The sequence below is a fragment of the Archocentrus centrarchus genome, chromosome 17 (genome assembly GCF_007364275.1).
Source record: "Archocentrus centrarchus isolate MPI-CPG fArcCen1 chromosome 17, fArcCen1, whole genome shotgun sequence".
Classification (NCBI taxonomy): domain Eukaryota; kingdom Metazoa; phylum Chordata; class Actinopteri; order Cichliformes; family Cichlidae; genus Archocentrus; species Archocentrus centrarchus.
The window spans coordinates 23197714-23225475 of record NC_044362.1 but is presented as its reverse complement, the minus strand read 5'-3'; the positions used below and the strand labels follow the sequence as shown (position 1 = coordinate 23225475).

The window sequence follows — 27762 nt, the reverse complement described above, 5'->3', positions numbered from 1 at the left end:
TGTGATAATTAGTAACAACTTTCTGTTTCGTTTCATTTTAATAGAAGGCGATAACAGCCGTGCGACAGCTAGCTTCTTATTCATAAAACCTCCAACCCAAATATATTTTCAGGGGAATAAAGACGAAATTGAAATGCACTGCAGTGCTGCTTCAAAGTGTGATGTATTGTCAATTGTAAGGAAAAATAACTAGATGAACCTTCACCTGCTTAAAATATGCAGAATCAATGTGTACTTGTGCTTTGTTCCATCATGTATTGCAGAAATCAGCTTGAAACATAGGTTATTCAGATGTGTGTGTGTACTGTGGGTACAGTGCAAACAGTGTGTGTACTTTTGCTTCTGAAGGTGCCTCAGTTGATAATCCTTGCTATAAGGATTATCCACCTGTAGACTTTAGTGGTCAGATTTCGGCTGCAGTTTGGCAGTATGAACTCTGTCCCTGTTTGACCAAAGAGAATTAATAATTGTGACCTGGCTTAGGACTTCTACCACAGCTTGTTGGTCACAGTTGTATTAAAGCTGTTAAAATCATCATAAAATCCTTCAGCTTTGGGGATTCAAACTGAGATTCAATTCAATTTCAATTCAATTTCAATTGAATTGAATTGAATTGAATTAAAATCATTCAGCTTTGGGGATTCAAACTGAGATTGTTTCTGGTCTGTTTCCCTTGTGCTGCATGTTTATCAGTTCTTTTTCATTTTGATGGCTTAAGCTTCAAGTTTGGCTGTTTTGCTGTTTTTCTTTACCTGATCAGGAAAAATTAGTGGATTCAATGAGAGCATCATCTTGTTCTGATTTTGCCAATCAAGGACAAATTGTTGAAGAAAATTCTGTAATTATTTGACCTGCATTCCTGTTCAAAATGTCTTTTGCTATATCAGTCCTTGTGTGCTCACTATAAATATATATATATAAAGTTCCTGCTTATTTTAAGAATGCTGACATTCACCCACTCTTAAAAAACCCAAACTTGACTCTTCTATTTTCAGTAGCTACAGACCAATTTCAAAATTACCATTTACAGTATTTCTGAACTGCTAACTCACATTTCCACCATCCATTTTCCCAAAATCTTAAACACAAATCCAAAAACTCAAGCTAATTTCCCCAAATCTCTGACTTTCCTGTCAAAATCAAATAATCACTGGAAAAAGCAGTTGCCTGTGTGCAAAAACAAACACTGTTTGCAGATCACACACACACACCAAGTAATAAATCTATTCACAAAGACCATCTGTTACACAGTACATCAAATCATTTAAGACACAGCATCCAGGGCATGTTGTCGACAGAAAATGTTTATTTCAAGTGTATACAGCGAAACACTGCCATAGTTAGAGTGACATGACTGTGCTGAATGTAGATAAACAAACAATCCGTGAATAAAAAATAACATACAACGGAAAGCACATCACTGTATGACAGATTCAATCTGCACCATCATGTCTGTGTGCATGGTCTGGCCAGAGGACCTCATTCACATCACAAGCAAGGGGGAAAACCCCCCCTGGTGTGCCGAATCCAGCCTTGACAGGACTCTACAGTAACATGCGTGTTCCATTGCCTCCAGTATATTCTCCCTGGTGTAGGGCTGGCGGTCAAACACCTTCCACCGCCATGCAGAGGAAAACTCCTCTGTTGGATTGAGGAAGGGTCTGTAAGGTGGATGGAACATGTTCATGTAGCACTGGTTGTGTGCGAACCACTTGCATGTTTGGAAGGCACGGTGAAAGTTCACATTGTCCCAAACTATGACATGTACAGGAGGCACTGCTTGCTGATCCAGCTGTTCACGCACAGCCATGCGATCCTGTAGACCACCCAGGAAAGTGAGGAGCTGTCCGGTGTTGTATGGCCCCAGGTTTGCACGATGGACGCCGCTGCTCGGTTACTAACCAGAGTGAAAAAGAGAGAACATATTACCCCTGTACTGGCTTCCCTGCACTGGCTGCCAGTATATTTTAGAATTCAATATAAGATCCTTTTACTTGTTTTTAAATGTCCACATGGCTCTGCTCCTTTTTACCTCTCTGAGCTACTTGACCCATATACTCCGACTCATTCACTCAAGTCAGCTGACCAACTACTCCTGAGAGTACCTAGGTCAAAACTTAAACTCAGAGGAGATAGAGCTTTCAGTATTGCTGCTCCTAAACTGTGGAATGGCCTTCCATCATATATTAGGAGTGCTCCTTTTTTATCTACTTTTAAGACTCTTCTTAAGACCCATTTTTACCGTTTGGCTTTTACCCCGAGTTAAGACTGTTGCTCTTAGCCAGTGGCTGCACAGAGGGTGACTTTGCCACTCCGCTGGCCAGATACTTCAACATGTTGCATGAAAAGGACACTCCTGCCACCCACGTGTGCTTGTTGTTCAAGTCTGGGAAAGGGGGAGTGCACTTACAAACGTATATTGCCAGTGGACATTGCATTGTAATGAATATCACAGTACTTGCAGTGTGGCATACTGTGTGTCAAATGTTGTAGAGCATGCAACAGTGAAAGTCCTGATGATGCTGCCACAGAGAATCTGCTGCGATTGGGTTGGACCCTTTGTCCTGTGTCCCTCATGGTCATCCTGCAGACGAGGACATGGTGTACAATGGTTGCCTGTATCTCATCGGGGACGACTGTTCTCGGTTGTCTTTGTCCTCTTCCTCCTCGTCCGCCACCTCTCACACGCACTCTTCCTCCTCTGCCTCTCTGTATGTGTCTGTCCATTGTAGATGCACATGTGCCACCTGCACACTAAACTGACTTTTATCCTGCCCAGGTGGTCTGATCACATCATTTGACAAATGTGTTTTCTATTGTGAGTTGCTGTGTGTAACAGATGACTGCGGTGTTGGAGTTGTTTGCATTCTGCTCCCAGTGTTTATGATTTTGCAACACAGGTGTGAAATGACTGAGACTGTGTCATGGTGGCCTGCGGAAAACGGACCCAGATGAAGAGGCAACAGTTCACAGAAAACAGAGTCTTTATTTCAAAAATAAATGCAAATAGGGAAAACAGGGGAGCGTGGAATTTTCTGGCGAGCACGGAGAATCTGAAAAGAAAAAGCAAACAGGGTCAGGCAGGAAATTAACTAACTAAAACAAAGGTGATTGTCAGGGGGGAGGGTAAGGTGGCTTACTCTGAACTCAGGTTTTACGGTCTGGTCAGGGATGAGGTTGGTGAGTAAGTCCGGGTGAGGTGGTCCAAGGCTGGCAGAAGCACATGAAGGCAGGGGAGCAGGGCCGAGTGGATGGGTTCTGGAGTGGTGGTGGCTGGAATCGCCGCTCAGAGGTAGGGTAGAAAGGAATCCAGAGCAGGAAAACAAAGGTTGGTACACCAAGGAGGATTACTAAACAGGAGGAAGGAAAAGCTGGTAAGTACAGATATGAATATCCAGAGAACAAACCTCTACTAGTTTTACTTTGAGTAGTCTAGTTACTACCACAAAGAGCACAGCAACAATCTGGCAGCGAGTCAGCATTTCAGCCCCTCGTAAATACTCCCGACCTTGATGAGCAACAGGAAACAGCTGCCTGCCTTAACGGACCACCTGGAAGACAGAAAACACTCCCAACCACACAGCCTGCCCCGACCCATGACAGACTGTGATTACAGTTTTTATTGATTGTTTTGAAGCAGCCATCAACTCAAAATCCACATTTTCAAAACAGTTAACGCAGAGGCCTAAACAGTGCCACAGTGGTCAAAATGACATATTTTGTCTGCAAAAGGCTCTAACTGTGCCAAAACATTAAAAATATGGAACAAAAGCAAATTTTGCCATCAAACAACTCAACTATGCCAAACCTGTAGGACAGATTTTTTGCATTTGCGCAATATTTCTAAAATTAGAAACATCCTTTCTCAGAGTGATGCTGAAAAGCTAATTCATGCATTTATTACTTCTAGGCTGGACTATTGTAATTCATTATTATCAGGCTGTCCTAAAAGCTCCCTGAAAAGCCTTCAGCTGATCCAAAATGCTGCAGCTAGAGTACTGACAGGGACTAGAAAGAGAGAGCAGATTTCTCCCATATTGGCTTCTCTTCATTGGCTCCCTGTTAAATCTAGAATAGAATTTAAAATTCTTCTCCTCACATACAAGGTCTTGAATAATCAGGCACCATCTTATCTCAAAGACCTCATAGTACCATATCACCCCAATAGAGCACTTCGCTCTCAGACTGCTGGCTTACTTGTGGTTCCTCGGATACTTAAGAGTAGAATGGGAGGCAGAGCCTTCAGCTTTCAGGCGCCTCTTCTGTGGAACCAGCTTCCAGCTTGGATTTGGGAGACAGACACCCTCTCTATTTTTAAGATTAGGCTTAAAACTTTCCTTTATGATAAAGCTTATAGTTAGGGCTGCATCAGGTGACCCTGAACCATCCCTTAGTTATGCTGCTATAGGCCTAGTCTGCTGGGGGGTTCACATAATGCACTGTTTCTTCTCATTCACCTTAATTACTTTGTTTATACTCCACTCTGCATTTAATCATTAATTGATTTTAATCTCGGGCTCTCTTCCACAGCATGTCTTTTCTCTCCCCTCAGCCCAACCGGTCGCGGCAGATGACTGCCCCTCCCTGAGCCTGGTTCTGCTGGAGGTTTCTTCCTGTTAAAAGGGAGTTTTTCCTTTCCACTGTCGCCAAGTGCTTGCTCATAGGGGGTCGTTTTGACTGTTGGGTTTTCTCTGTATTATTGTAGGGTCTTTACCCACAATACAAAGCGCCTTGAGGCAACAGTTTGTTGTGATTTGGCGCTATATAAATAAAATTGAATTGAATTGAATTGAATTGAGCTCCACGAGGAAGTGGACCGGCGAGGCTAAAGAGAGGCTTCGGGACTGCATGGAGCTAACAGATTGGAGTGTGTCTGAGGATGCTACAGGCAGCCTGGATGAGTACGCGGACACTGTGACATCCTATATCAGCTTCTGTGAAGACACCTGTGTCCCCACCAGGACTTGCATAAAATATAACAATGACAAGCCCTGGTTTAATGCCAGACTGAAACAGTTGCGCTGGTCTAAAGAAGAAGCATACAGGAGTGGAGATCGGGCTCTGTACAATCAGGCAAGGAACACACTTAACAAAGAAATCAGAGCTGCAAAAAAGAGCTACTCTAACAAGCTGAGTAGTATGGTGTCCACAAATGATCCACCAGCTGTTTGGAAGTGCCTGCAGAACATCACCAGCTACAAAAGGACACCCCCCCAGACAATGGGCGACTGTCAGCTGGCTGATGAGCTTAACACCTTCTACTGCAGGTTTGAAAAGCACAGCTCTATTCATCCATCCAGCACAGATTCACACCCTCCTGTCTTTCAGTCATCCATTCAGCCTGCCCTGAAGATTTGCACAAAGGATGTTGCAACAACTCTTCAGGAGACAAAAAGTGAGGAAAGCACAGGGACCAGATGGTGTTTCACCCTCTTGTCTGAGGGTCTGCCCTGACCAGCTCGCACCTGTCTTTACAGAACTCTTTAATAAATCACTGGAACAGTGTGTTGTTCCTTCCTGCTTCAAACGTTCCACATAGTACCAGTTCCCAAGAAAGCAACCATCACAGGATTGAATGACTACAGGCACGTTGCATTGACCTCTGTAGTCATGAAATCCTTTGAGAGACTGGTGCTCTCCCATCTGAAGAACATCACAGAACCTCTGCTAGACCCCCTGCAATTTGCATACCGGGCAAACAGATCAGTGGACGACACAGTGAACATGGCACTCCAGTTTATCCTTCAACAGCTTGAACACTCAGGAACATATGCAAGAATTTTATTTTTAGACTTTAGTTCAGCTTTTAATACAATCACCCCGGGACAGCTACACAACAAATTACTCCAACTCAGCGTGCCAAGCCCCACCTGCCAGTGGATCACCAACTTTCTCACTGGCAGAGAGCAGCAGGTGAGGTTGGGTAAGTTTACCTCAAACACCCAGATCATCAGTACAGGCGCTCCACAGGGTTGTGTCCTCTTACCACTGCATTTTTCTCTGTACACAAACGACTGTACCTCCACGGACCCCTCGGTCAAGATCTTGAAGTATGCAGACGACACTAGTCATTGGTCTCATCCGAGATGGTGATGAGTCTGCCTACAGACGGGTGGTTGAGGAGGTGGTCCTGTGGAGCAGCCACAATAACCTGGTGCTGAACACAGAGAAAACAGTGGAGATGACAGTGGACTTCAGGAAGAGCCCTCCGGCCCTGCCAGCACTCACCATCCTGGACAGAACTGTGATGGCAGTGGAGTCTTGCAGGTTCCTGGGCACAACAATTACCAGGGACTTGAAGTGGGACAGCAACATCAGCTCCATCGTCAAGAGAGCCCAGCAGAGGATGTACTTCCTGCGTCAGCTGAGGAAGTTCAAACTACCCCAGAAGCTGATGGTGCAGTTCTACACAGCCATCATAGAGTCTGTCATCACCACATCCATCACAGTGTGGGGCAGCTCAGCTTCCAAGCATGACCTCCACAGACTGCAGCGCATCATCAGGTCTGCAGAGAGGACAATTGGGGTTAAGTTGCCTACACTGCTGGACCTGCACGCCTCTAGAACCAGGAGGCGCGCAGAGAAGATCTTCACTGACCCGTCTCACCCCGGACACCATCTGTTTCAGCTCCTCCCCTCAGGGCGGCGTTTCAGCCAGATGAGGATCAGGACATCCAGGCTACAAAGGAGTTTCTTCCCACAAGCCATCACTCTCTTGAACAGTTAACTATCACACAAACAATATTTCAGTTTTTAAACTGCACCTTTTCAGACACTCTTATATAGTATCAAGTCCAACTCCACCCTCTGGAACTGCTGCTCAAACCAGTGTTTGTTCCAGAATCTTACATCTCCTGCCATATTATCCCACCGGACCTAACGGTTACCTCACTGGACCCTTCTGTGCCACTAGACACCCTTTAACTGCTGTTGCACTCAGCATTTTAAATTTAGACCCCTACTTCCCACAATATAAGGTTTATAGGTATGACCTTGTGTGCGCGTGTCTGTGTGTGCGCCTGAGTGAGTGAGGTAGTATTTTCAGGTTAATTCAATTCAATTCAATTCAATTCAATTTTATTTATATAGCGCCAAATCACAACAAACTGTCGCCTCAAGGCGCTTTGTATTGTGGGCAGAGGTGGCAAAAGTACTGACATTCTGTACTTAAGTAGAAGTACAAGTACTTATGTTAAAAAATACTTTAGTAAAAGTCGAAGTACTGGTTCAACTTCTCTACTTAAGTAAAAGTAAAAAAGTACAGGCTCTGAAATGTACTCAAAGTAAGAAAGTAAAAGTAGTTCTTTGGAGGATGTTTCTACAAGCTATTTTTGTGTAAAACTAACCGAACCTCATTATATATTATTGTAATAATATAAAATAATATTACATGAGAATACAAACGTTATTCCAATCTAAATTTTAATCCTAATGAATGCACTCAGCTTGAAACTGTTATGTAGGACACAAACTGTGAAAGGGAATTTAAACACAGCTCTGTTCTCTGTGTCCTCCAGTGACGTGCAGTCAGGGGAGGCAGGTGAGGCACGGCCTCACCTGTCATCGTGGAAATATAAAATTAAAAAATAAATTAAATGGTTATATTCATTCAGTGATTTGTATTTTAAAGTTCTTTTCCATTTAACTACACCATTTTTAGATTAGTTTTTTCAAAATCGCTGAATTTTCGCATTTGCCGGTCAAATACTAAGAGACGAACGGTGAGGCACCAGCCCGGCGAGCCGCACCACGGATTGCGCAATCCGTGGTGCGGCTCAGTATAGTCATTGCCAATGACTACTAACTGTGCTGGCATGCTATGCAGTGAGACCGGATTACTTTCCCTTTGCATGTGGCTATTAAAATGTTCTAACACTTTTACTATATGAACTAAATTTCTATATTTTAGCTGGTGTATATAATGCACAGTTTTTTTTTTTTGTTTTTTTTCATTAACAACTGTATGTGTGTGTAATGCATTCTTGTGTTGAGCGATCATGAAACTGCTGCGAAGAGACACTAGGTGAGGCACGCAGTTCTCGTGCCTCATGGTAGGGGGCGCTGGTGATCCCAGGGACTCTACGACTCCTCGGCGGCAAGCTACCATAAACAGTTTATCAAGGCCAGTTAGTTTTTCCTGTTGCTTGGCCTTATGTTCAACATGGAAGATTACATAACTCAACTGAAAGAATTTTCTAAACTGGACTTTCAATCGAAGCAGAAGATAATAATTAAAGGAAGACCAACACCGGAGCTAAAAGGTTTGCTTCAGACTATGTTAATGTTAAACAAAACAACTGTTGCCAATCAAATGGTGAATAAGCTATATGTTTGTAAATCTGATGTGATGACGTCAGTGCCTCACCAGTCACGACCCTCACCGCACGTCACTGGTGTCCTCCATAGTAGAGGGTGACTGTGCCTCCACCTAAACACCAACATGAGGATACTCAGAGGTTACAGTGGGATTCAGAAGGTGGAGGAACCCTAAGATCAGCTGTAGTGGCTCTGCATGGGGAGAAGAATCACAACTTTCTATTGTGAGCTCCAGTAAATGATGTTGGTGTGCAGGCTGTGATCAGCTGACCTGCTGCTGCTGCTCTGAGGTTTACTGCGCTGTGTGGGTTACAAAGATGTAACCCAGTATTTCACAGCTATCTGAGCTGCAGAGGTGGGAAGTAACGAAGTACAAATACTTCGTTACTGTACTTAAGTAGATTTTTCAGGTATCTATACTTTACTTAAGTATCTATTTTTCTGACTACTTTTTACTTTTACTCCCTACATTTTTACACAAGTATCTGTACTTTCTACTTCTTACATTTTCAAACAGACTCGTTACTTTTTAACACGTCAGAGAGAAGTTTGCATTTCCGGTCAGTGCGCCATCAAACATCAAACGATCTGAGCCTAAACGGAGGAATAATAACACATAAGAGACAATCGTACTGGTGTATCCTCCATCACCGGGGCTGATCTCGTACAAAGGGATTAAATACGCAAACCCATATAATTAATGTATCATTTATAGTACTATAATCAGGGGTTACAGCGGGCCGGACCGAGTCCGTAAGTTGCGCTGCGGCACATAAACAGCTTAGCTAGCGCTACTGAAGAGGAGCGAGCATGAAGGAAGTAACGTGTGCCAGGTAAATGCAACGTTTCTAAATGATCAACAAATATCAGCAAACACACAAAGTGTGTGCAGTTTGTCACACAGTGTGTCTGCTAGCTAAAAGAAGAGCTGCTGTATTTCAGGGAGAGCAAAGAGAGAGAAGTTCACTCAGAGATGGAGAAAGAGGACAGGAGAGGAAGAAGAGAGGTTAGAATTAAAGGTAAGGACTGGAAAATAAACTGAAGTATGCTGACGTTGTGTAATTCAAAGATTGTATGAAAATACTGCACTTTAGTGTGTAATAAATAGGTTAGCTTGTTGTATTGTATTTACAGTAAAGCTCTGTGTTGGACTGGAGCACAGTGTTTGTGTTCATGGTCAGAGTTACAGGTTACATCAGTGCAGCAGAGATGAGTTTGAATCAAAGCTGCTGATGCTGAGAATCATTCACTGAATCCAACATTTCTACAGCCTGTATGCTGTCAGTGTAGGGGATGGAGATCAGCTCAGATAGCTGTGAAATACTGGGTTACATCTTTGTGAGTTCAGTTCATCCACACAGAGCAGTAAACCTCAGAGCAGCAGCAGGTCAGCTTATCACAGCCTGCACACCAACATCATTTACTGGAGCTCACAATAGAAAGTTGTGATTCTTCTCCCCATGCAGAGCTGCTACAGCTGATCTTAGGGTTCCTCCAGCTTCTGAATCCCACTGTAACCTCTGAGTATCCTCATGTTTGTGTTTAGGTGGAGGCACAGTCACCCTCTACTATGGAGGACACAGAGAATAGAGCTGTGTTTAAATTCCCTTTAACAGTTTGTGTCCTACATAACAGATTCAAGCTGAGTGCACTCATTAGGATTAAAATTTAGATTGGAATAACATTTGTATTCTCATGTAATATTATTTTATGTTATTACAATAATATATAATGAGGTTCGGTTTGTTTTACACAAAAATAGCAGGTAGAAACATCCTCCAAAGAACTACTTTTACTTTCTTACTTTGAGTACATTTCAGAGCCTGTACTTTTTTACTTTTACTTAAGTATAGAAGTTGAACCAGTACTTCGACTTTTACTAAAGTATTTTTTAACATAAGTACTTGTACTTCTACTTAAGTACAGAATGTCAGTACTTTTGCCACCTCTGCTGAGCTGATCTCCATCCCCTACACTGACAGCATACAGGCTGTAGAAATGTTGGATTCAGTGAATGAATCTCAGCATCAGCAGCTTTGATTCAAACTCATCTCTGCTGCACTGATGTAACCTGTAACTCTGACCATGAACACAAACACTGTGCTCCAGTCCAACACAGAGCTTTACTGTAAATACAGTACAACAAGCTAACCTAAACTGCAGTATTTTCATAGAATCTTTGAATTACACAAAGTCAGCATACTTCAGTTTATTTTCCAGTCCTTACCTTTAATTCTAACCTCTCTTCTTCCTCTCCTGTCCTCTTTCTCCATCTCTGAGTGAACTTCTCTCTCTTTGCTCTCCCTGAAATACAGCAGCTCTTCTTTTAGCTAGCTGTGTAACAAACTGCACACACTTTGTGTGTTTGCTGATATTTGTTGAGCATTTAGAAACGCTGCATTTACCTGCCACACGTTACTCCCTTCGTGCTCGCTCCTCTTCAGTAGCGCTAGCTAAGCTGTTTAGGTATGTGCCGCAGCGCAACTTACGGACTCGGTCCGGCCCGCTGTGACCCCTGATTATAGCGCTATAAATGATACATTAATTATATGGGTTAGCGTATTTAATCCCTTTGTACGAGATAAGCCCTGATGATGGAGGATACGCCAGTACGATTGTCTCTTATGTCTTGTTATTCCTCCGTTTAGGCTCAGATCGTTTGATGTTTGACGGCGCACTGACCGGAAATGCAAACTTCTCTCTGACGTGTTAAAAAGTAACGAGTCTGTTTGAAAATGTAAGAAGTAGAAAGTACAGATACTTGTGTAAAAATGTAGGGAGTAAAAGTAAAAAGTAGTCAGAAAAATAAATACTTAAGTAAAGTACAGGTACCTGAAAAATCTACTTAAGTACAGTAACGAAGTATTTGTACTTCGTTACTTCCCACCTCTGCTAATACATAATTCATAAGTCATTTTTAAGTTTCCTTGAATATAGCTTTGGCACTTGTAGTTACTATAATTCTTGAGTAAACCATATATTTGACACACTTTAAGAATAATGCCTGATGTAGACAGAGCGCATTACATAGTTTCCTGTTGCATGATTTTTCTACATTACATAAGTTCTATTTATTAGTTCACTTTATTTTGCAGCATTATTCTGTTCTGCAATCAGTTTAATTCTCTTGAACAATAAAATAAATTCAAATTGAAAGCTGACAAATGTTAGTGGCTTGTGTGATTGACTGATACTAATGTTTGACTATATTTTAAGAAACAATCATATTGATTAGTCCAGCACGCAAAATAGGTATACCAAATAATTATACAATTGATAACAGAAACACTTGTAAACAGGCTAAGCTTTCTGTTACCTGACTGAGTAATGGAAACATTGCAATAATAATTGAAAATGCCATTTTTTGCCAGTGTGATTCTGTTTGCTAATTCTTATTCTCACTGACCCATAGTAAAGATGCATGTTTATTACTATTAAAGATAGGTAATATCCAAAATTACAAGTTATGATTTTATAGCAAAAATGACCAAAGTTTAAAATAGATCTAGATTATTAAATATCTTTAATAGAAATTTTAAATATGTGATGGGATGTTAAAAATTATTTTTTGATGAATTACACTGAGAAATGAATAGATTTTTAAAACATAAAATAAGTTTGTTTTCCATTTAAATTCTGTATCTATCCATATAATAATGAGTGTCAATAAAGGACACTAATCTGTAACAGTAGTTTGCCAATCACACCAATAGAATCATAAGGCCATTAGCAGAAGTTTTTTTTAAAAAATAACTGAAAGTTCAGAGTTACATTGTTTAGGAAAACTCTTCTAGGTACACCATCAGACTTTGAAAGTGGTGCGGAAACTACAATAAACTTTAAACTTAATTCTGATTGTAAATTTAACCTTTTCTTGTCTTCCAAATTTTAGAGTGAGATAGGACAGATAGGATTTTCTTCTGAATTTTCCATGCTGGATATTAAAATAAAGTAAATAAAACAGAATTTAAAGGAACACAGTCCTCATAATACAGAGAGGTCTTTGATGATGATCAGCCAGGAGGAAGATCACTGAACTTGTTCACCACTCTCATTCCCAGTTGGCAGTATACTATAAAGAAAATAAAAACCCACCTTGATTAGTTTCTCAGCATAATGCAAAGTATGATGAGAAGCATTTACGCATCATTTGTTTTATCTTGTCTTATTCAATGTGATGTTACCTTTTCAGAGGAGGAGTTTGATGACTTCATTCCTGTGTGGATCATTTCGATCTTTGTAGCCCTGTTTGTCGATCCAGTCAGTAACAGTAGTTAGATGGTCATCTGTCATAACATCCTTACTTTGAAGCAGAGAAAACCATGTCTTTACCATCTCTGTGCTATGTTTCTGAAAACTCTTTTTAAAAGTTTTAAGCCTAGTTTTACTCCTTGCATTGTTCTGCAGGTTCTTGGAGTTCTTGTTACAATCCAACCAGAATCTTGGCATTAGACCAAGGATTGTCAGTTTGAAAGCGCCCACAATATCTTCGTGACTTATGGTGGTAGCCAAGTGTGTTCTGAAGCCAGGTAATGTACTAGGAAAGTCACCATGTATTTCTTTAGGTACATAAACAGTTGGAAGTTCAAGGCCATGGTATTTGTGCACATCAGAAATGTCCACACTAGACAAGTTTCTTTCCACTTCAAGCATAGCTTCTGCTAACCTGCTATTCTGGTTAAAATTTTTGACCTCTAGTATACTACTGACTGGTGGCCGGTTATCTGCATTCATGAATTGTCCAATTCCTTTATTGGCTTTTCTTCTTGAAAAGTTTTGAGCTTCTCTGAATAACTGTTGTCTTCCAACCAATTTCTGAATTGACTTTTTGTTTTCTTTTATGGCTGTTTTGGCTGCAGCTCCCTCTAACATGTACCAGTCCCCTCCCCTGATTGCTTCAGTCAGCTCTTTGCGCTTGATGAAAGGCTCCCATTGGTCCGGGTGTCTGTGGAGAGCATCAGCCTCCACAGATCGGAGGCGATTTGCTTGCAAAGCGATTTCTTCTTCACTGGCCGCTGGATTCATTCCTCGTGCCAAAGCATAAAACAGACAGCTCTTTCCCTCGCTCTCTATGTTCACTATCTGGTTCTTGATGTGCACATCATAATGGCCATCAGGGTATTGGGCACTCTTTGGTCTGTAGATCAGTGTCACAGTTTTATCAGTAAGTCCAGTGTCAGGGTCACACGTTTGCATTTTGGTAAGCCTTCCATTTCTGTCTTCTGTTAGGATGACAACTTTAGTGCCAGTGGCTTCTGACAGGACTCTGATATCAAGGATGGTGCCTGCAGTCGTGGAGTTCTTGATCTTTTCAGAATGTGTCTGTGAGCGCTGACCTGCTTCTCCTTCAACTTTGTGTTTCGATTTCAGGTTTCTTGGCATGTATGCGATGTAGCTGTTGTTCTGCCCAGCTCTGAGTTTTTCCTCTGTTCTGTCACTCTTTAAGCCCTTTCTTACGTAACCACCAATAACACCATTTACTTGGCCTTTAACATGAGAAACAATGTGACTGGAGACCTTTTGGTGGAACACTTCTACCAAAGCATCAGCCAATAAAGCACCAATGGTGTCGGCTAAATCCTGCTTGAATTCATTCAACAGCTTGATGTCTCCATCGGACAGATCACTTACATTTATGTTCTCTGAATGTTTTTGTGTTTCTCTGAATATTTTCAGCTGTTCGTGAAAATTTGAGAAAAACTTGTCTGAGAGGGTGAGGACTGAACCGATGGCATCTCCTGCCAGTGCGCCTATTTGTAGACCTTGGATAGTTGCTAGAATTGCAAATGCTTTTCCTTTGGTGTGTGCTTTAGCTTCCTGAATCACTTTGGAGATCGATGAGTTCAGCTTATTGTGCCAGCTGAGGTCTGCATAGAACGGCTCTACTGCAGCTTTGCTTAAGTCTTTGAAAACGGCCAGCAGTTTTTTCTTTCTGCTCTCGTCCTTCAGGAGATCATGAAGTTGCTTTTTATCCTTAATTTGTGAGAGACTGATGAGATCTACTAATGTAGATAAAGGCTCTTTTTCTATTTTTATTTTCACATTGTGATAAAGTCCCTCTTTCACTTGATTTTTAATTTCATCTAGTATTTTTTTTATTATTTCATCCTCTGCCTTTCCCAGTCCATAGGTACCAAGTTCTTCTGCAATTGTTTTAAAAGTGTGTTTTACAGCATTCTTCAGATTTGTTTTTAAGACGGCACTTAAACCATTTTTCGCCTGTTTGGACAAAAGCTTTGGCAGGGACTTAAGCTTCTTGCCATATTTAACTAACATTTTAAAACATTTGAAGCCCTTTGATATCAGCTTTCCAACTCCAAATCCAATGAGCGATACACCAACAGAAATGGTTTTTTCTATAGCCCATTCCTTCCAGCTGAATTCTCCTGTCACCATGGCCTCAATGCCATAGATGCAGTCTGATATTCCCTCAGTAATGAGTCCCATGCCGAATTGAGCCAACGTACCATATGTAAATGCAGTGAGCAATGCTCCTCCAATAATCTGTAAAACTCCAAGAAGGAAAACCAGCAGACCTTCCCATGAGAAACGAGGCTTCTCTTCCACAGAAAAGACATATTTTAGACCTCGACTGTGGAGGTTGTAGGCTTCAGCTTGGAGATCTTCACTAGCATCTGACACTAGGGAGAAAAATGGGGATTTTTTGGCCACTGCATCCCTACCTCTTTCTTTTATTTCATCCAACTTTTGGATGGCTTCACTTACATTTTTATCAAAGTAACCAAACATGTCACACTTGGTTGTTAACTGCTTTTCAATGCTGGTTGGGTTACTGTTGGCTGAGTCTGCAGAGGACATTTTCACAAACTGAAGACAGACTATAATTTCCTCACTGAGATATTTCAGAGACTTCTGTGCCTGCATTAGTTCTTCTTTGGCCTTAGTGAGGTAATCTTCTTTGCGCTGCTGTATTGTGCAGTATGCACGATTGTAAAAAGCTATGGCTGCCCAGCTTTCATCTTGTTTCATGGCTTTTTCAAACAGCCTGGCTGCAACATCCCACTTTTTTTCATCCAGTGCAATATTTCCAAACGTGATGTAGTGATAAATGCTGGAACATGGTGAAGTCTGACTTTGAGACTGACTTTTTGCCTTTGATAAATCAGCTTTCAAACTCTGTTGTAACTCATTTCTCTTCAACTGTTCAATTTCCTCTGATTTAGTTTGCAGCCATATTCCCCAGAATTCATTCATGATGGCAACAAAAGCCTTTTCCGCATCTCCATCTGTGGTATTATAAATATCTTGAAGGGTTTCACAGTATTCTGAAAACAGATCCTCTCGCAGCTTCATCTCAGCAACATCTTTCATCACATGATTTATTTTTTCTGCTGCAAGGTGGTCCCTTGTGTTCTTAGCTTCCTCCAGAGAGGACACTGTGGTGAAAGCCTGCTGCAGGTGTTCAGTGGAGATGATTACCTGAGCAGATCCAGGTTTACCTTTGCGTGCAGTTCGACCAAAAGCCTGGAGTTCCACCCTTGTGTTCTCAGAGAGGAAGGAGAGGATCACAAACAATCCTCCATTATTGTTCACCTCTGTGGACACCTTTATGTCTGTACCACGCCCAGCAAGATTTGTGGCAACAATGACATCACCAGGAAGCAGTTCCTTGTCTATTTTGCTCAAACTGTCACTGTCACTGCGGCAGTAGAGAATGATTTTACCTGGGATGCTGCTCTTCAGCTCTTCATAGATCTCATTTGCTTTGTTGATAGTTTCACAGATCACCAGGGCTGCTCTTCCATCTCTGTATGAATTTGAGGAAATCTTATCCATGACCACCTGTTTTATTTCAGATTTCCATTCTTCAGCTGTTCTTTTCAGAGTACCTTTGACCTCAAATAACTTCTTCCTGTTGAAAGTTGGTATTCTGCAGGCAGAAAGATATGGATATAGGTCCTGCAGAAACTGAATGTCTGCTTTGCTCCCCAGTGTCCCTGTTGTTCCATATATTTTCCCCTGGTACTTTTCAAAAAAGGAGATGTTGGAAATGTAGTTTGTCACTGTTGAAATTGTGCTCAGTTTGATTTGGTGTTTGATCTCGACAAACTGCTGCAGACCATCACCCCATTTCTTATTAAGCTCAACAATGCCAGTTGATCTAAAGTCCACTGGACAGATGTTGTCATTTTCTACAACATATTCTCGTCCTTTCTTCAGTTGCATTGCCAGAAAGGCATTCTGAACCCACACTGAGACTTTCTTCTCCACCAGATTCTTCAAGAATCCAGGAATGCTGATTTTATCTTTATTGTTTTCACATGGGGTGTACTGAATCCTCTCTGAGATCAATTCTGCAATGGACTTGATGAGAATTTCTTCTGATTCATAGAGAGGGCAACACAAGCCTTCCTCCAAGACAAGAAATGAGAGTGCTGGAATGTCCTGGTCATTGTATGGGCTGCACTTTTGAAGACAAAGCAATCCCTTGTCATCTAGAGTGTAAACAGTAAAGCCGTAGGGGACATAGTGTTCAATTTTATGGAAAAAGGCAACCATAGCATCCTGACTCACTGTTTTCAGTTTCCTGAGAAGTTCATCCTTTTCACAATTGGACATATCTTCTGTGAATCCTTTTGGCACAATGTTTGAATCTTCAGCGATACTTAAAATGTCAATTGGATCATTGATTTCACTTTCTTCAGTATTCATTGAGTCATAGATGACCTTGAAGAATGAAGCAGGAGGACCCCGTACAAAAGTCTGGTGTCCTGTAGAAAGGAAGCCATATTGACAGACATGGCTCCATATCATGGTGAGAATAGTGTTCAGATGCTGCATGGAGACCATGGGGCTGGACAGATATGTCAACTGCACTCCCTGATCTAGCAGCAGTGAGTCCACTTCATCGATTATGATGCATTGAAAACTGCGATCTGGCCTCACATCCTTCATCTCAAATATCTGGCGAAGGTGATCAGCAGCGAATGTTTCAATAGTTCCATAGACCACGTCCTTTCGGTAGCATTCTTTCCGATCTTCATCTTTAGCCTTGTTTGTGTTTGTGTCAACTGTAATCCCAAAGTATTTGTAGAATTCAGTCCATTCTTCAGCATCTCTTTGACATAATACAGAAGAACTGGACACCACATCCACCTTTTCACCCCTAAGCACACGCAGCACTGCAAACATTGCTATGACACAAGACTTCCCTTCTCCAGTTCCCATCTCCAGGAGCTTCCCAGTGTCAGACAAGGCCAACAGGCACCAGCTTATCATCTGAGTGGTTCTTGGCCACCACTTCTTTTCAGCTTTTTGGAGGTATACAGCATTGCATAAAACAGCAAGGATCTCCTGAAGGTCATCAACCTCCATGCTCTGACTCGCAGTCCTAGCTTTCTGTATATTTGTGTGGTTTTTAATTTCACCAGTTCTGATCAGGTTTGTTACACGAGTTACTATGTTGTGTGATTTGTCCAGTATTTGTTCATCAATTTCTTTCATCTTTCGTATTTCATCAAAAAGGTTGTCAATGCTTTTTGTTTCCTCTTCTTTAAGGCTCTTTTGTAAATGCTGGATCAGATTCTTAGTTGTGCATGAATCTATGAGCTCAACAAGAGTTTTGCTGTTGTCGTCTGTCCACTTGGAAGAAATCTGATATGTTTCCATCAAATGTAAAATCTTCATGATGGAAATACATCCTTGATCATGATGGTTCTTAGTTAATTCTCCAAGGAGGTTTAAGGCTTCTACTGGTGACCAAAGTCTTTGTTCTCCAAGATTTAAAACCATCTTGAAGACTTCTTTAGTTTTCTCTTTTGAGTCTTGGAATTGTTCCACACAGGAAAATAAAATCCTCAAACACCATTTTCCTGCAGGAAATGTGTTTCTATCAGCTTCTGTTTCTCTTGTAAACACTTGCAGGAGAGTCTCAAGAAAGGTCAGAATGAAGACCTCATTAGAAGGCAATTCCTTTCCAGTGATTTTCTTTAAGATTGTGATGATTCTACTGTCAGTGATTGTGACTTTGTTTAGGTTACTGTGGAGCACCTGAAAAAGTGCCTTAATAAACATGGTTCTCAGTTCCACATCTTCACTGTGAAATTGACTCATGAGGTTTTGCAGGACCTCTGCAGCAAACACCAGAGAGTCATTGTCTTTGAGCACTGAAAGTCCCAGATTATGGGAGGCACTGAGACTTTGTTTTTCAATGATGAACCCACGGCTAACCTGAGGGCTCCCTGTTTCCATCACCTCTATGTCATGTTGAAAGTAATCAGACACAAAGTCATTCATTGTACCATAAACAATGTCTGCTTCATAGACATCCTGGAATGATGGATTAGTCTTCTTCATGTTTGTGTTGACAGAAATGTCAAGGTACTTGTAGAAGTCCGACCATTCCTTAGTTCGCTCCACTGAGTGAACATCAGCACTCAGCACAATGTCCAGTTTGTTTCCTATGCAGACTTGTGTGGCTGCAAACATGGCTGTAACACACGGGTCTTCTTCCACTCCAACCAGTTGTAGCACTCCACTCTTCTGAGTCAGCACCAACACACACCACCGCACCATCTGCCTCACTGTGGGCCACCAGCCTTTTACATCAAACACTGCTTTGCAGAGCTGAGACAGACACTTCTGTATGCTGTCTGTACTCAGTTTTTCACATTTAAAGAAATCTTGGATAAAAGGTTCTTCTTTTGGTGCATTTTCTGTATATTGTAGGACACCAGTGGTAATGTTTTTTATCATGTCAATGAAAGAGTCATCCAAATTCCACAACATTTTTACTTCTGCTAGAGCTGCAGTTAGACTGCTCTCATCTTTCCTTCTGAGAGTCTTTTGGAAATCTTGATGTCTCTCGGGGGCAGCAGATTCAAGGACCTGAATGAGAGAAAGTCCACACTCATCAGACCAATCTGGTGATATGTCATACACTTGTACCAAGGTAAGGACTTCACTTATTAAAACATCATCTGCATATTTCTGTGACAGTGCTTTGAGCAAAGTGACTGCCTCCATTGGAGTCCATTGGTTTATTTGCACAAGTTTGAGGAGCATTTCAGTGGATTCTGAGTGGGCTTCTTTTCCATTTAGATGTGTGAGTGTGGCTAAGAGAAGATTTAAACACTGGATTTCCATCTTTAAAATGAACACAGAGGCTCTTCCGACTGTACTCTGAAGTGATGATGTGAGAGTGCTCAGGAATTCAATTAAAAAGAGGTTCTCAGTGGAAAGCTCATATTCTGCCCATTGTTTGGCTATGAGGACTGCATCACTATCAGAGCTGACATTGTTATTGAAAAAGTGCATCAGGTTCAGATACAGGGCTTGAGTCAGCAGGAAACTCTCAAAAACACCACATGCTGATTGGCTGATAGATTCCACCAGAGACTGCACATGATTGGAGAAGCTTTGTAGGGAAGCATCTTCAGATATCTCCAGAGACAGAGCACACAGCTCTGTGATGAACACCTGAGTGTGCTGCAGAGTGCTGATGGATGGGAGAGCACTAATCCACTCATCAAAGAGAAGTTTGTCCAGGACTGAAAGGATCTCCCCCAGCTGATCAGCTGTGAGCTGACTCAGACTGAGTTTTGAAACTTCAATACTGCATTTTGAAAGGAGGATTTCAAGAAACTCATCACTGTCACTGTCTGATTCATAGTTAGCTTCAAACTCATCCAGATGCCCTATTAGAACATCTCGCTTTGACTTATCTTCCTGTGAAATGTGGCTGCTCAGTTGTTTCTCGTAATGCTGTTTAGCTTGTTGATGAGTTTCTTGTAATCTTTGATTCAGTTTTTCTTTCTGTCGCTCCTCCTCTCTTCTCTCCTCTTTTCTTCTTTCCTCTTCTTGTCTCCTGTGCTCTTCCCTTCTCCTCTCCTCTTCTCTTCTTCTTTCCTCCTCTTGTCTCCTCTGCTCTTCCCTTCTCCTCTCCTCTTCTCTTCTTCTTTCCTCTTCTTGTCTCCTCTGCTCTTCCCTTCTCCTCTCCTCTTCTCTTCTTCTTTCCTCTTCTTGTCTCCTCTGCTCTTCTCTTTTCCTCTCCTCCTCTCTTTTCCTCTCTGCCTCTCTTCTTCTTTCCTCTTCTTGTCTCCTCTGCTTTTCCCTTCTCCTCTCCTCTTCTTGTCTCCTTTCCTCTTCTCTTCTTCTTTCCTCTTCTTGTCTCCTCTCCTCTTCTCTTCTTCTCTCTTCTTCTTGTCTCATCATTTCTTCTTGATCCCAGATTGCCTTATAAAAGCAATAATTACACTCGTACGTATTATGCTCACCAACTTGTCTGTAATATTCACCTCCATTGAACACATACACACATCGCCCATAAATAGTAGTTTCGTAATAATCATCAAAGCTTCTGCATGGAGGAAGTACTTTATAACACTTGCAGCATCTCAGGTCACTGCCCATGTTACTCTCTGATGGTGCGTTCCCCATTTTTGATTATTTTTTTCCTCCCACCAATTAATCAGTGGTTCTCATGTGCATCCTGTGTTTTCCTGAAACAAACAAAAAACAAAATAATTAATTAAGATTTTGTAATTAACTAGTTTAACAATGAGCCACGTATAGAAAGTATTGTTGCTTTGATTATTGGTATTATTCAAATAAATAAGTTATTAACTACTTAAATACACAAATAAATACTTTGATACTAATCTATATAAAACCTCTCTCTTCTTTTTTTACAGTAGTTTTGAATCGCTAAAACACTAAACCCCATTCCCTTAATCAAATCCACAGAGGCCTAAACAAATTTTACAACTCACACACTCTTCTGGCCAGCCTGCTAACACAGTTCATCCACTTAGACAATCAGTGAAACTTACTAAGTTTTTGCGAAACAGAAAACACATTCTCAGTCACTAAACACACTTCACATGTGTTGCTAAATCTTAAACACAGTCTCAGTTATTTCACACCTGTGTTACAAAACTGTAATCCTGGTAGCAGAATGCAAACACAACTCCAACACCGCTGTCATCTGTTACACACAGCAACTCACAATTTAACACACATTTGTCAAATGATGTTATCAGACCACCTGGGCAGGATAAAAGTCAGTTTACTGTACAGGTGGCACATGTGCATCTACAATGGACAAATACATACAGAGAGGCAGAGGTGGAAGAGTGTGTGTGAGAGGTGGTGAACGAGGAGGAAGAGGAGGAAGAGGACGAGAATGACCGAGAACAGTCATCCCCAATGAGAAATGAGGCAACCATTGTACATTATGTCCTCATCCGCAGGATGACCATGAGGGACGCAAGACAAAGGGTCCAACCCAATCTGAGCAGATTCTCTGTGGCAGCATCATCAGGATGTTCCATGCTGTACAACATTTGACACACAGTATGCCACACTGCAAGTACTGTGATGTTCATTATAATGCAGTGTCCACTGGCAATATACATTTGTAAGTGCACTCCCCCTTTCCCAGAATTGAACAGCGACCACATGTGGGTGGCAGGAGGGTCCTTTGGAAGTCACTGGCCAGTGGGGTGGCAAAGTCACCCTCTGTACAGCCATTGGTAATTGTGGGGGTCCTCCACTGTCATGCTAACCTGGGGCCATACAGCACTGAACATCTCCTCACATTCCTGGGTGGGCTACAGGGTCACATGTCTGTGAATGAAGAGCTGGATCAGCAAGCAGTGCCTCCTGTATATGTCATAGTTTGGGACAATGTCAATGTTCACTGTGCCATCCAGATATGCGAGTGGTTAGCAACAATCCACCTTACAGCCCCTTCCTCAATCCAGTAGAGGAGTTTTTTCTCTGCATGGAGGTGGAAGGTGTTTGATCGACAGCCCTACACGAGGGAGAATATACTGGAGGCAATGGAACATGCATGTGACAATGTTACTGTAGAGTCCTATCAAGGCTGGATTTGGCAAACAAGGGGGGGTTTTCCCCCTCGTTGCCTGTGATGTGAATGAGGTCCTCTGGCCGGAACATGCACACAGACAGCATGGTGCAGACTGAATGTGTCGTACAGTGATGTGCTTTCTGTTGTGTGTTATTTTACTTTTTATTTAATTATTGTTGATAATATATATATATATATATATATATATATATATATATATATACTCCTCCTCCTTTTTCATTAGGTTCAGAGGTTTACCATCATCCTACTGTGGAAGTTTGATCCAGATTAGATAATGCAGGTTTAAATAAGAGGCAATCAAAATTTCCTTGCGAATGATTGAAATTCATTGTGGTATCACTTTCACACCTTCTGGTGAAAACTCACCATTTTTGAAATTTAGATTCCCCTTGGTATGTAGATAAGACAACACAAATATGAAGTTGATAACATCCAAAACCTTTGAGTTATTAGAGAAAGTATAAGGGCAGGAAATCGCTAAAATCAGCCATTTAATTAAAAATGGCAGACTTCCTGTTGGGTTTAGGCCATTGGACCCTGTGGTCTTTTTTGTTCGTCTGGACATGTTACATATGGGTACCAAATTTCATACATGTACATGAAACACAGCAGTGGGAATTGAACTAAAGGTGGTGCTATAGAACCATTTTGAAAGCGCCATGCCTGAAACCATTAAAATACTTAAATTTTCACCAGACCTGACATGTGTGCAAAATTTCATGAGTTTTTAAGCATGTTTAGGCCCTCAAAAAAGCAATTCATTTGCCTGAATGTCCAAAGCAATCATAATAGGGCTTTCGCACAGGTTGTGCTCGGGCCCTAACTAAACTATAATCCAAAGTCCAAAACTATAATAACCCTGTTAGCAACATTGGAGTCCCACAGGAAACTGTCCTCTCTCCCTTGCTCTTCACTCTCTACACCACAGAGACTTCAACTACTGCTCAGTGACCTGCCATCTTCAGAAGTTTTCTGATGACTGCAATAGTTGGATGTATCAGCAGGGGTGATGAGGATGAGTACAGGATAACGGTGAAGGACTTTGTTTCATGGTGCGAGCGGAACCATCTAGAGCTCAACGTGACAAACACGAAGGAACTGGTGGTGGACTAAAGGAGAGACAAGGCACCAGTGGCCCCTATGTCCATCAGAGGACTACAAATACCTGGGAGTGCACATTGACAATAAACAGGGCTGCACTAAGAACACTGATGATGAGGAAGTTGTCTCTACTTTTTGAGACACCTGAGGTCCTTCAACATCTGCCGGACTATGCTCAGGATCTTCTATGACTCTGTGGTGGTGAGTGCTATTCTCTATGTTGTTGCATGCTGGGGCAGCAGGTTGAGGGCAGCAAATGCCAACAGACTCAATAAATTGATCAACAAAGCCAGTGATGTTGGAGGAGTGGAGCTGGACTCACTGATGGCAGTGTCTGCGAGGAGGACGCCATCTAAGCTGCAGCCCATTATGGTCAATGGTTCCCACCCATTCTATGACACAGTGATGAGACATATGAGCACATTCAGTGCAAGACTCATCCCACCAAAATGCACCACTGAGCACCACAGGAGGTCATTCCTACCTGTGGCCATCCAACTCTATAACTCCTCCCTTAATAGGTGACACTGTGTAATTTACTATGTGTACATGTATGTGTGTGTGTGTGTGTGTGTGTGTGTGTGTGTATATATATATATATATATATATATATATATATATATTAGATATATATATTGTAATGATCCATGATGGACGTTATTGCTAAATGTGTGTCACAGTTATTGTTCTCTTTAAGTTAGGTTGTTTTGGGGTTGAACTGGAAGGAGATGTTGTGGGGGGGTCGCTCTTGGGAGGGAGGTCTCTTTTTTTCTTGTGAGAGTTAGAGTTGGCTGTATCCGGCGAGAGCTGTTCTGTGTGTCCGGCCTGATTAAATGGTGTTAGTAACGAAACCTCTGCCTGGTGCTTGGGTGACATAACGGAACGTTACACTGGTGTCAGAAGCTTAAAGTACGAACTACCACGCCTGGATCTATTGCCAGCGGCTCTGCTCACGGCTCAGGGACACAACTCCCGATTATGCGGAGGAACACTGTTAAGAAGGAGGAGCAGGAGATGGATATCCGACCCGCTCGCAGCGTGAGGGAAGCGGCGCTCCAGCTGGCTGCTGAGGCTGGGTTCTCCCCAGGTTTGTCTCGGCTGGAGGGCCGTTCGCGCCATGATCGCCATTTCGGCGGGACGGAGCGGAGGTCATGTGATGTAAACAATGATGGCAGCGCCCATGCACAGCCGGCTACGGTAAACATAAAGACACCCAAGTTCAGCGGTAAGACGCCGTGGGAAGTGTTTATTGCTCAGTTTGAACTATTAGCTGCTGCAGCTGGCTGGTCTGTCGAACATAAAGCATTGCAATTAGCTCTGTGCCTGTGTGAGGATGCAGCAGCATGCCTGCTGCTGCTGAGTGAAAGAGAGAGGGGAGACTATACTGCTCTAGTTGGGGCACTCCAGAGACGGTTTGGGCAGTATAACCAGCCTGTGCTACTGAGGTCAGAGTTTCACAACAGACGGAGACTGCCTGGAGAACCGCTGCGTATCCTGGCCCATGACATTGAGTGCCTCTGCAGGCGGGCCTATGACAACATGCCCCTTGCAGTGCAGACAGAGCTCGCCCGTGATCAGTTCCTACAGGCCCTCAGTCCCAAAGAGCTCCGTATTCAGACACAGCTTGCTCGTCCAACCACACTCAGTGCAGCTCTGGAGTTGGCGTTGGAGAGGGAGATGCTGACAGGACCTCCTGGAGGGGCTGAGGATTCACCAGTGGTCAGAGCAACATCTGCACCTGCTGAGCGGACGGAGAGGCAGGGGGGACCACACAGCATGACCCAGGCGGCTGCTCTTCAGTCACCTTCTCCCCGTGCTGGCACACGCCGCCGACCACAAAGCTGCTGGGGATGTGGACAAGCTGGACATCTCATCAGGCAGTGCCCCAGGTTTGCAGCGGCGCAGGGAAACGGTCAGGGGCCCGTGTAGGTGGGAGTACACGGGCCGTCGTGACCAACACCCCCACACCACCCACATTGTCACCTGGCATGGTCATTACTGTAGGCTGGACCCAAGTTGGTGACTTTTGCCACATTCCGGTGGTGGTTGATGGGGTATCCTGCACAGCACTCCTCGACACAGGGTCCAACACAACACTGGTCCGACCTGACATCATTCCAGCTGGGACTGCCATGCAAACAACCGATGTGCAGCTTAAGACAGTGACTGGTGACCTGGCCCCCATAAAAGGGAGGGGGATGTTTCAGTTTAAGGTTGGAGACCTAACCATGCCTTTTGCTGCCTGGGTGGCTGACGTCCAGGATGCCTGCATCCTGGGGCTGGACTTTTTACGAGCCATTGATGGTGTGCTGGACCTCGGGGAAGGCTGTCTGTTACTCCCGGGAGGAGAGAGGGTGCAGCTTAAACCCCCACCTTTAAACCCATCCCCTGCTGTAATAGCGGCTTGCACCTCGGAGTCCCCTGTATTACCACTAGTTGAACAGCGAGCTGATGAAGAGGAGAGGCTGTCAGCAGTGAGAAACGTCTGGTCCAGGAACTGTGAGGGCCTGACTCAGCAGCAGCAAGGAAGTATATGGCAGGTGCTCTTGGACTTTAAAGACATTTTTGCCCTCACAGAGTGTGATGTAGGCCTGACACACTTGGTGGAACACGTTATTGACACTGGGGATGCTCGTCCTGTTAAAATGCGTTCTCGTCGCCTTCCTCTGGCTCATCAGGAGGCGGCTGACCAAGAACTGTGTGAGATGCTAAAGATGGGCATCATAGAGCCATCTGAAAGTCCCTGGGCATCTGCTGTGGTGATGGTGCCCAAGAAGAACAGTCCACGAATGCGCTTCTGCGTGGACTACAGGCCACTTAATAAAGTTACTAAAAAGGACTCTTATCCCCTTCCCAGAATCGATGAGTCTCTCGACCTGGTGGCAGGGTCTTCTTGGTTCTCCACCCTGGACCTGCGAAGTGGTTACTGGCAGGTGCCTCTGTCCCCAGATTCTAGACCAAAGACGGCCTTTTGCACGAACAGGGGACTGTGGCAGTTCAGAGTCCTGAGCTTTGGCCTGTGCAACGCCCCAGCCACCTTTGAGAGACTTATGGACGGTGTGCTGGCTGGTGTCCCAAGACAGCAGTGTCTGGTCTACCTGGACGACCTCCTGGTGCATGGGACCTCTTTTGAAACCACCATGGATACCCTGAGACAGGTAATGGAGAGAGTAAGGGCCGCAGGCCTTAAGGTGCACCCGGACAAGTGTCACTTCATGAGGAGGGAGGTGGAGTTCCTTGGTCACAAGTTGGGTCGGGAGGGCATCAGCACTTTGGAGGAAAAAGTGCAGACCATTAGGGACTGGCCCACTCCCGCAGACCAGGTGCAACTAAAAAGCTTCCTGGGACTGGCGTCATATTACAGGAGGTTTGTGAAAGGCTTCTCCTCCATAGCTGCACCACTCTTTCGCCTGCTGCAGAAGGATCACGACTTCAGCTGGACCCAAGACTGTCAGCAGGCATTCGACACCCTGCGCAGATCCCTGACGGAGTCTCCGATCCTTGCCCCACCTGACCCCGCACTACCATTTGTCCTGGACACAGATGCAAGTAGTGTGGGACTGGGAGCCGTGCTGTCGCAGGTCAGACCTGAAGGTGAGAAGGTGGTGGCATACTTCAGCCGGGTCCTGAATAAGAGTGAGCGACGCTATTGTGTCACACGGCGAGAGCTCCTGGCTGTGGTGATGGCGGTGAGACACTTTAAGTACTACCTATGTGGCACGCCTTTTATCATCAGGACTGATCATGCCGCCCTCCAGTGGCTTATGTCTTTCAGAGAACCAGAGGGGCAGGTGGCTCGTTGGCTGGAGGAGCTCCAGGCCTTTAATTTCACTGTGGAGCACAGAGCAGGGGCACACCACTCCAATGCGGATGCACTATCCCGCCGCCCATGTGCCGTGACAGGCTGCCGCTATTGTGGGAAGCGGGAGGAGAAGGAGAGGGAACTCACAGCAACAGATAATCCTGCACAGCTCTCCTGCAGGGCACTCCTAGTGGTGGACATGGCAGAATGGAGGGCCCAGCAGGAGCAAGACACCGACCTGCTACCAGTACTACGATGGCTTGAGAACGAGCAGCGACCTAACTGGGATGAGGTTACCAGGCTCTCTATCACCACCAAAGGGCTGTGGGCCAAGTTCAATGCTCTAAGGTTGGATAAGGGAGTGCTGCAGCGTGGCTGGAAAGATCCTGCTACAGGTGAGGAAAGGTGGCAAGTTGTGGTACCCAAGTCGCTAAGGCCAGCGGTGCTGGAAGCCTGCCATGGGAGTAGAGGCGCTGGCCACTTTGGCGTGTCAAAGACCCTTCACCGCCTGCGCCAGGGTTACTATTGGGGCCAGCAGCGTAGAGATGTGGAGGGCTTCTGCCGAAGCTGTGACTCCTGTGCCGCCCACAAAGGTCCGCTGGACCAGTCCCGTGCTCAACTTCAACAGCAACCAGCAGGAGCACCGATGGAGCGAGTGGCTGTGGACATCATGGGGCCATTTCCCCGGACT

General features: G+C 43.6%; 1 protein-coding gene and 1 long non-coding RNA gene across 3 annotated transcripts; both read right to left on the bottom strand.

Annotated features, from left to right (window-relative positions):
* Positions 1–2981: 2981 nt before the first annotated feature.
* On the bottom strand, positions 2982–10592 carry LOC115796333 (uncharacterized). 2 transcript variants are annotated; one of them, XR_004021298.1, is made up of 3 exons: positions 10544–10592; positions 3141–3350; positions 2982–3053 (listed from the first exon to the last, which is right to left on the bottom strand). It is a non-coding gene; the product is annotated as an uncharacterized LOC115796333 (long non-coding RNA). The 2 variants fall into 2 exon arrangements; XR_004021299.1 differs by lacking the exon at positions 10544–10592 and adding an exon at positions 3444–3887.
* Positions 10593–15302: 4710 nt separating this feature from the next.
* Positions 15303–18099, bottom strand: LOC115795602 (protein translocase subunit SecA-like). The gene is given in 2 exon segments (XM_030751579.1): positions 15303–15407; positions 15409–18099. Coding segments are annotated over 2 exon segments (2766 nt in total). The 5' UTR covers positions 18070–18099.
* Between the last annotated feature and the right edge of the window lie 9663 nt (positions 18100–27762).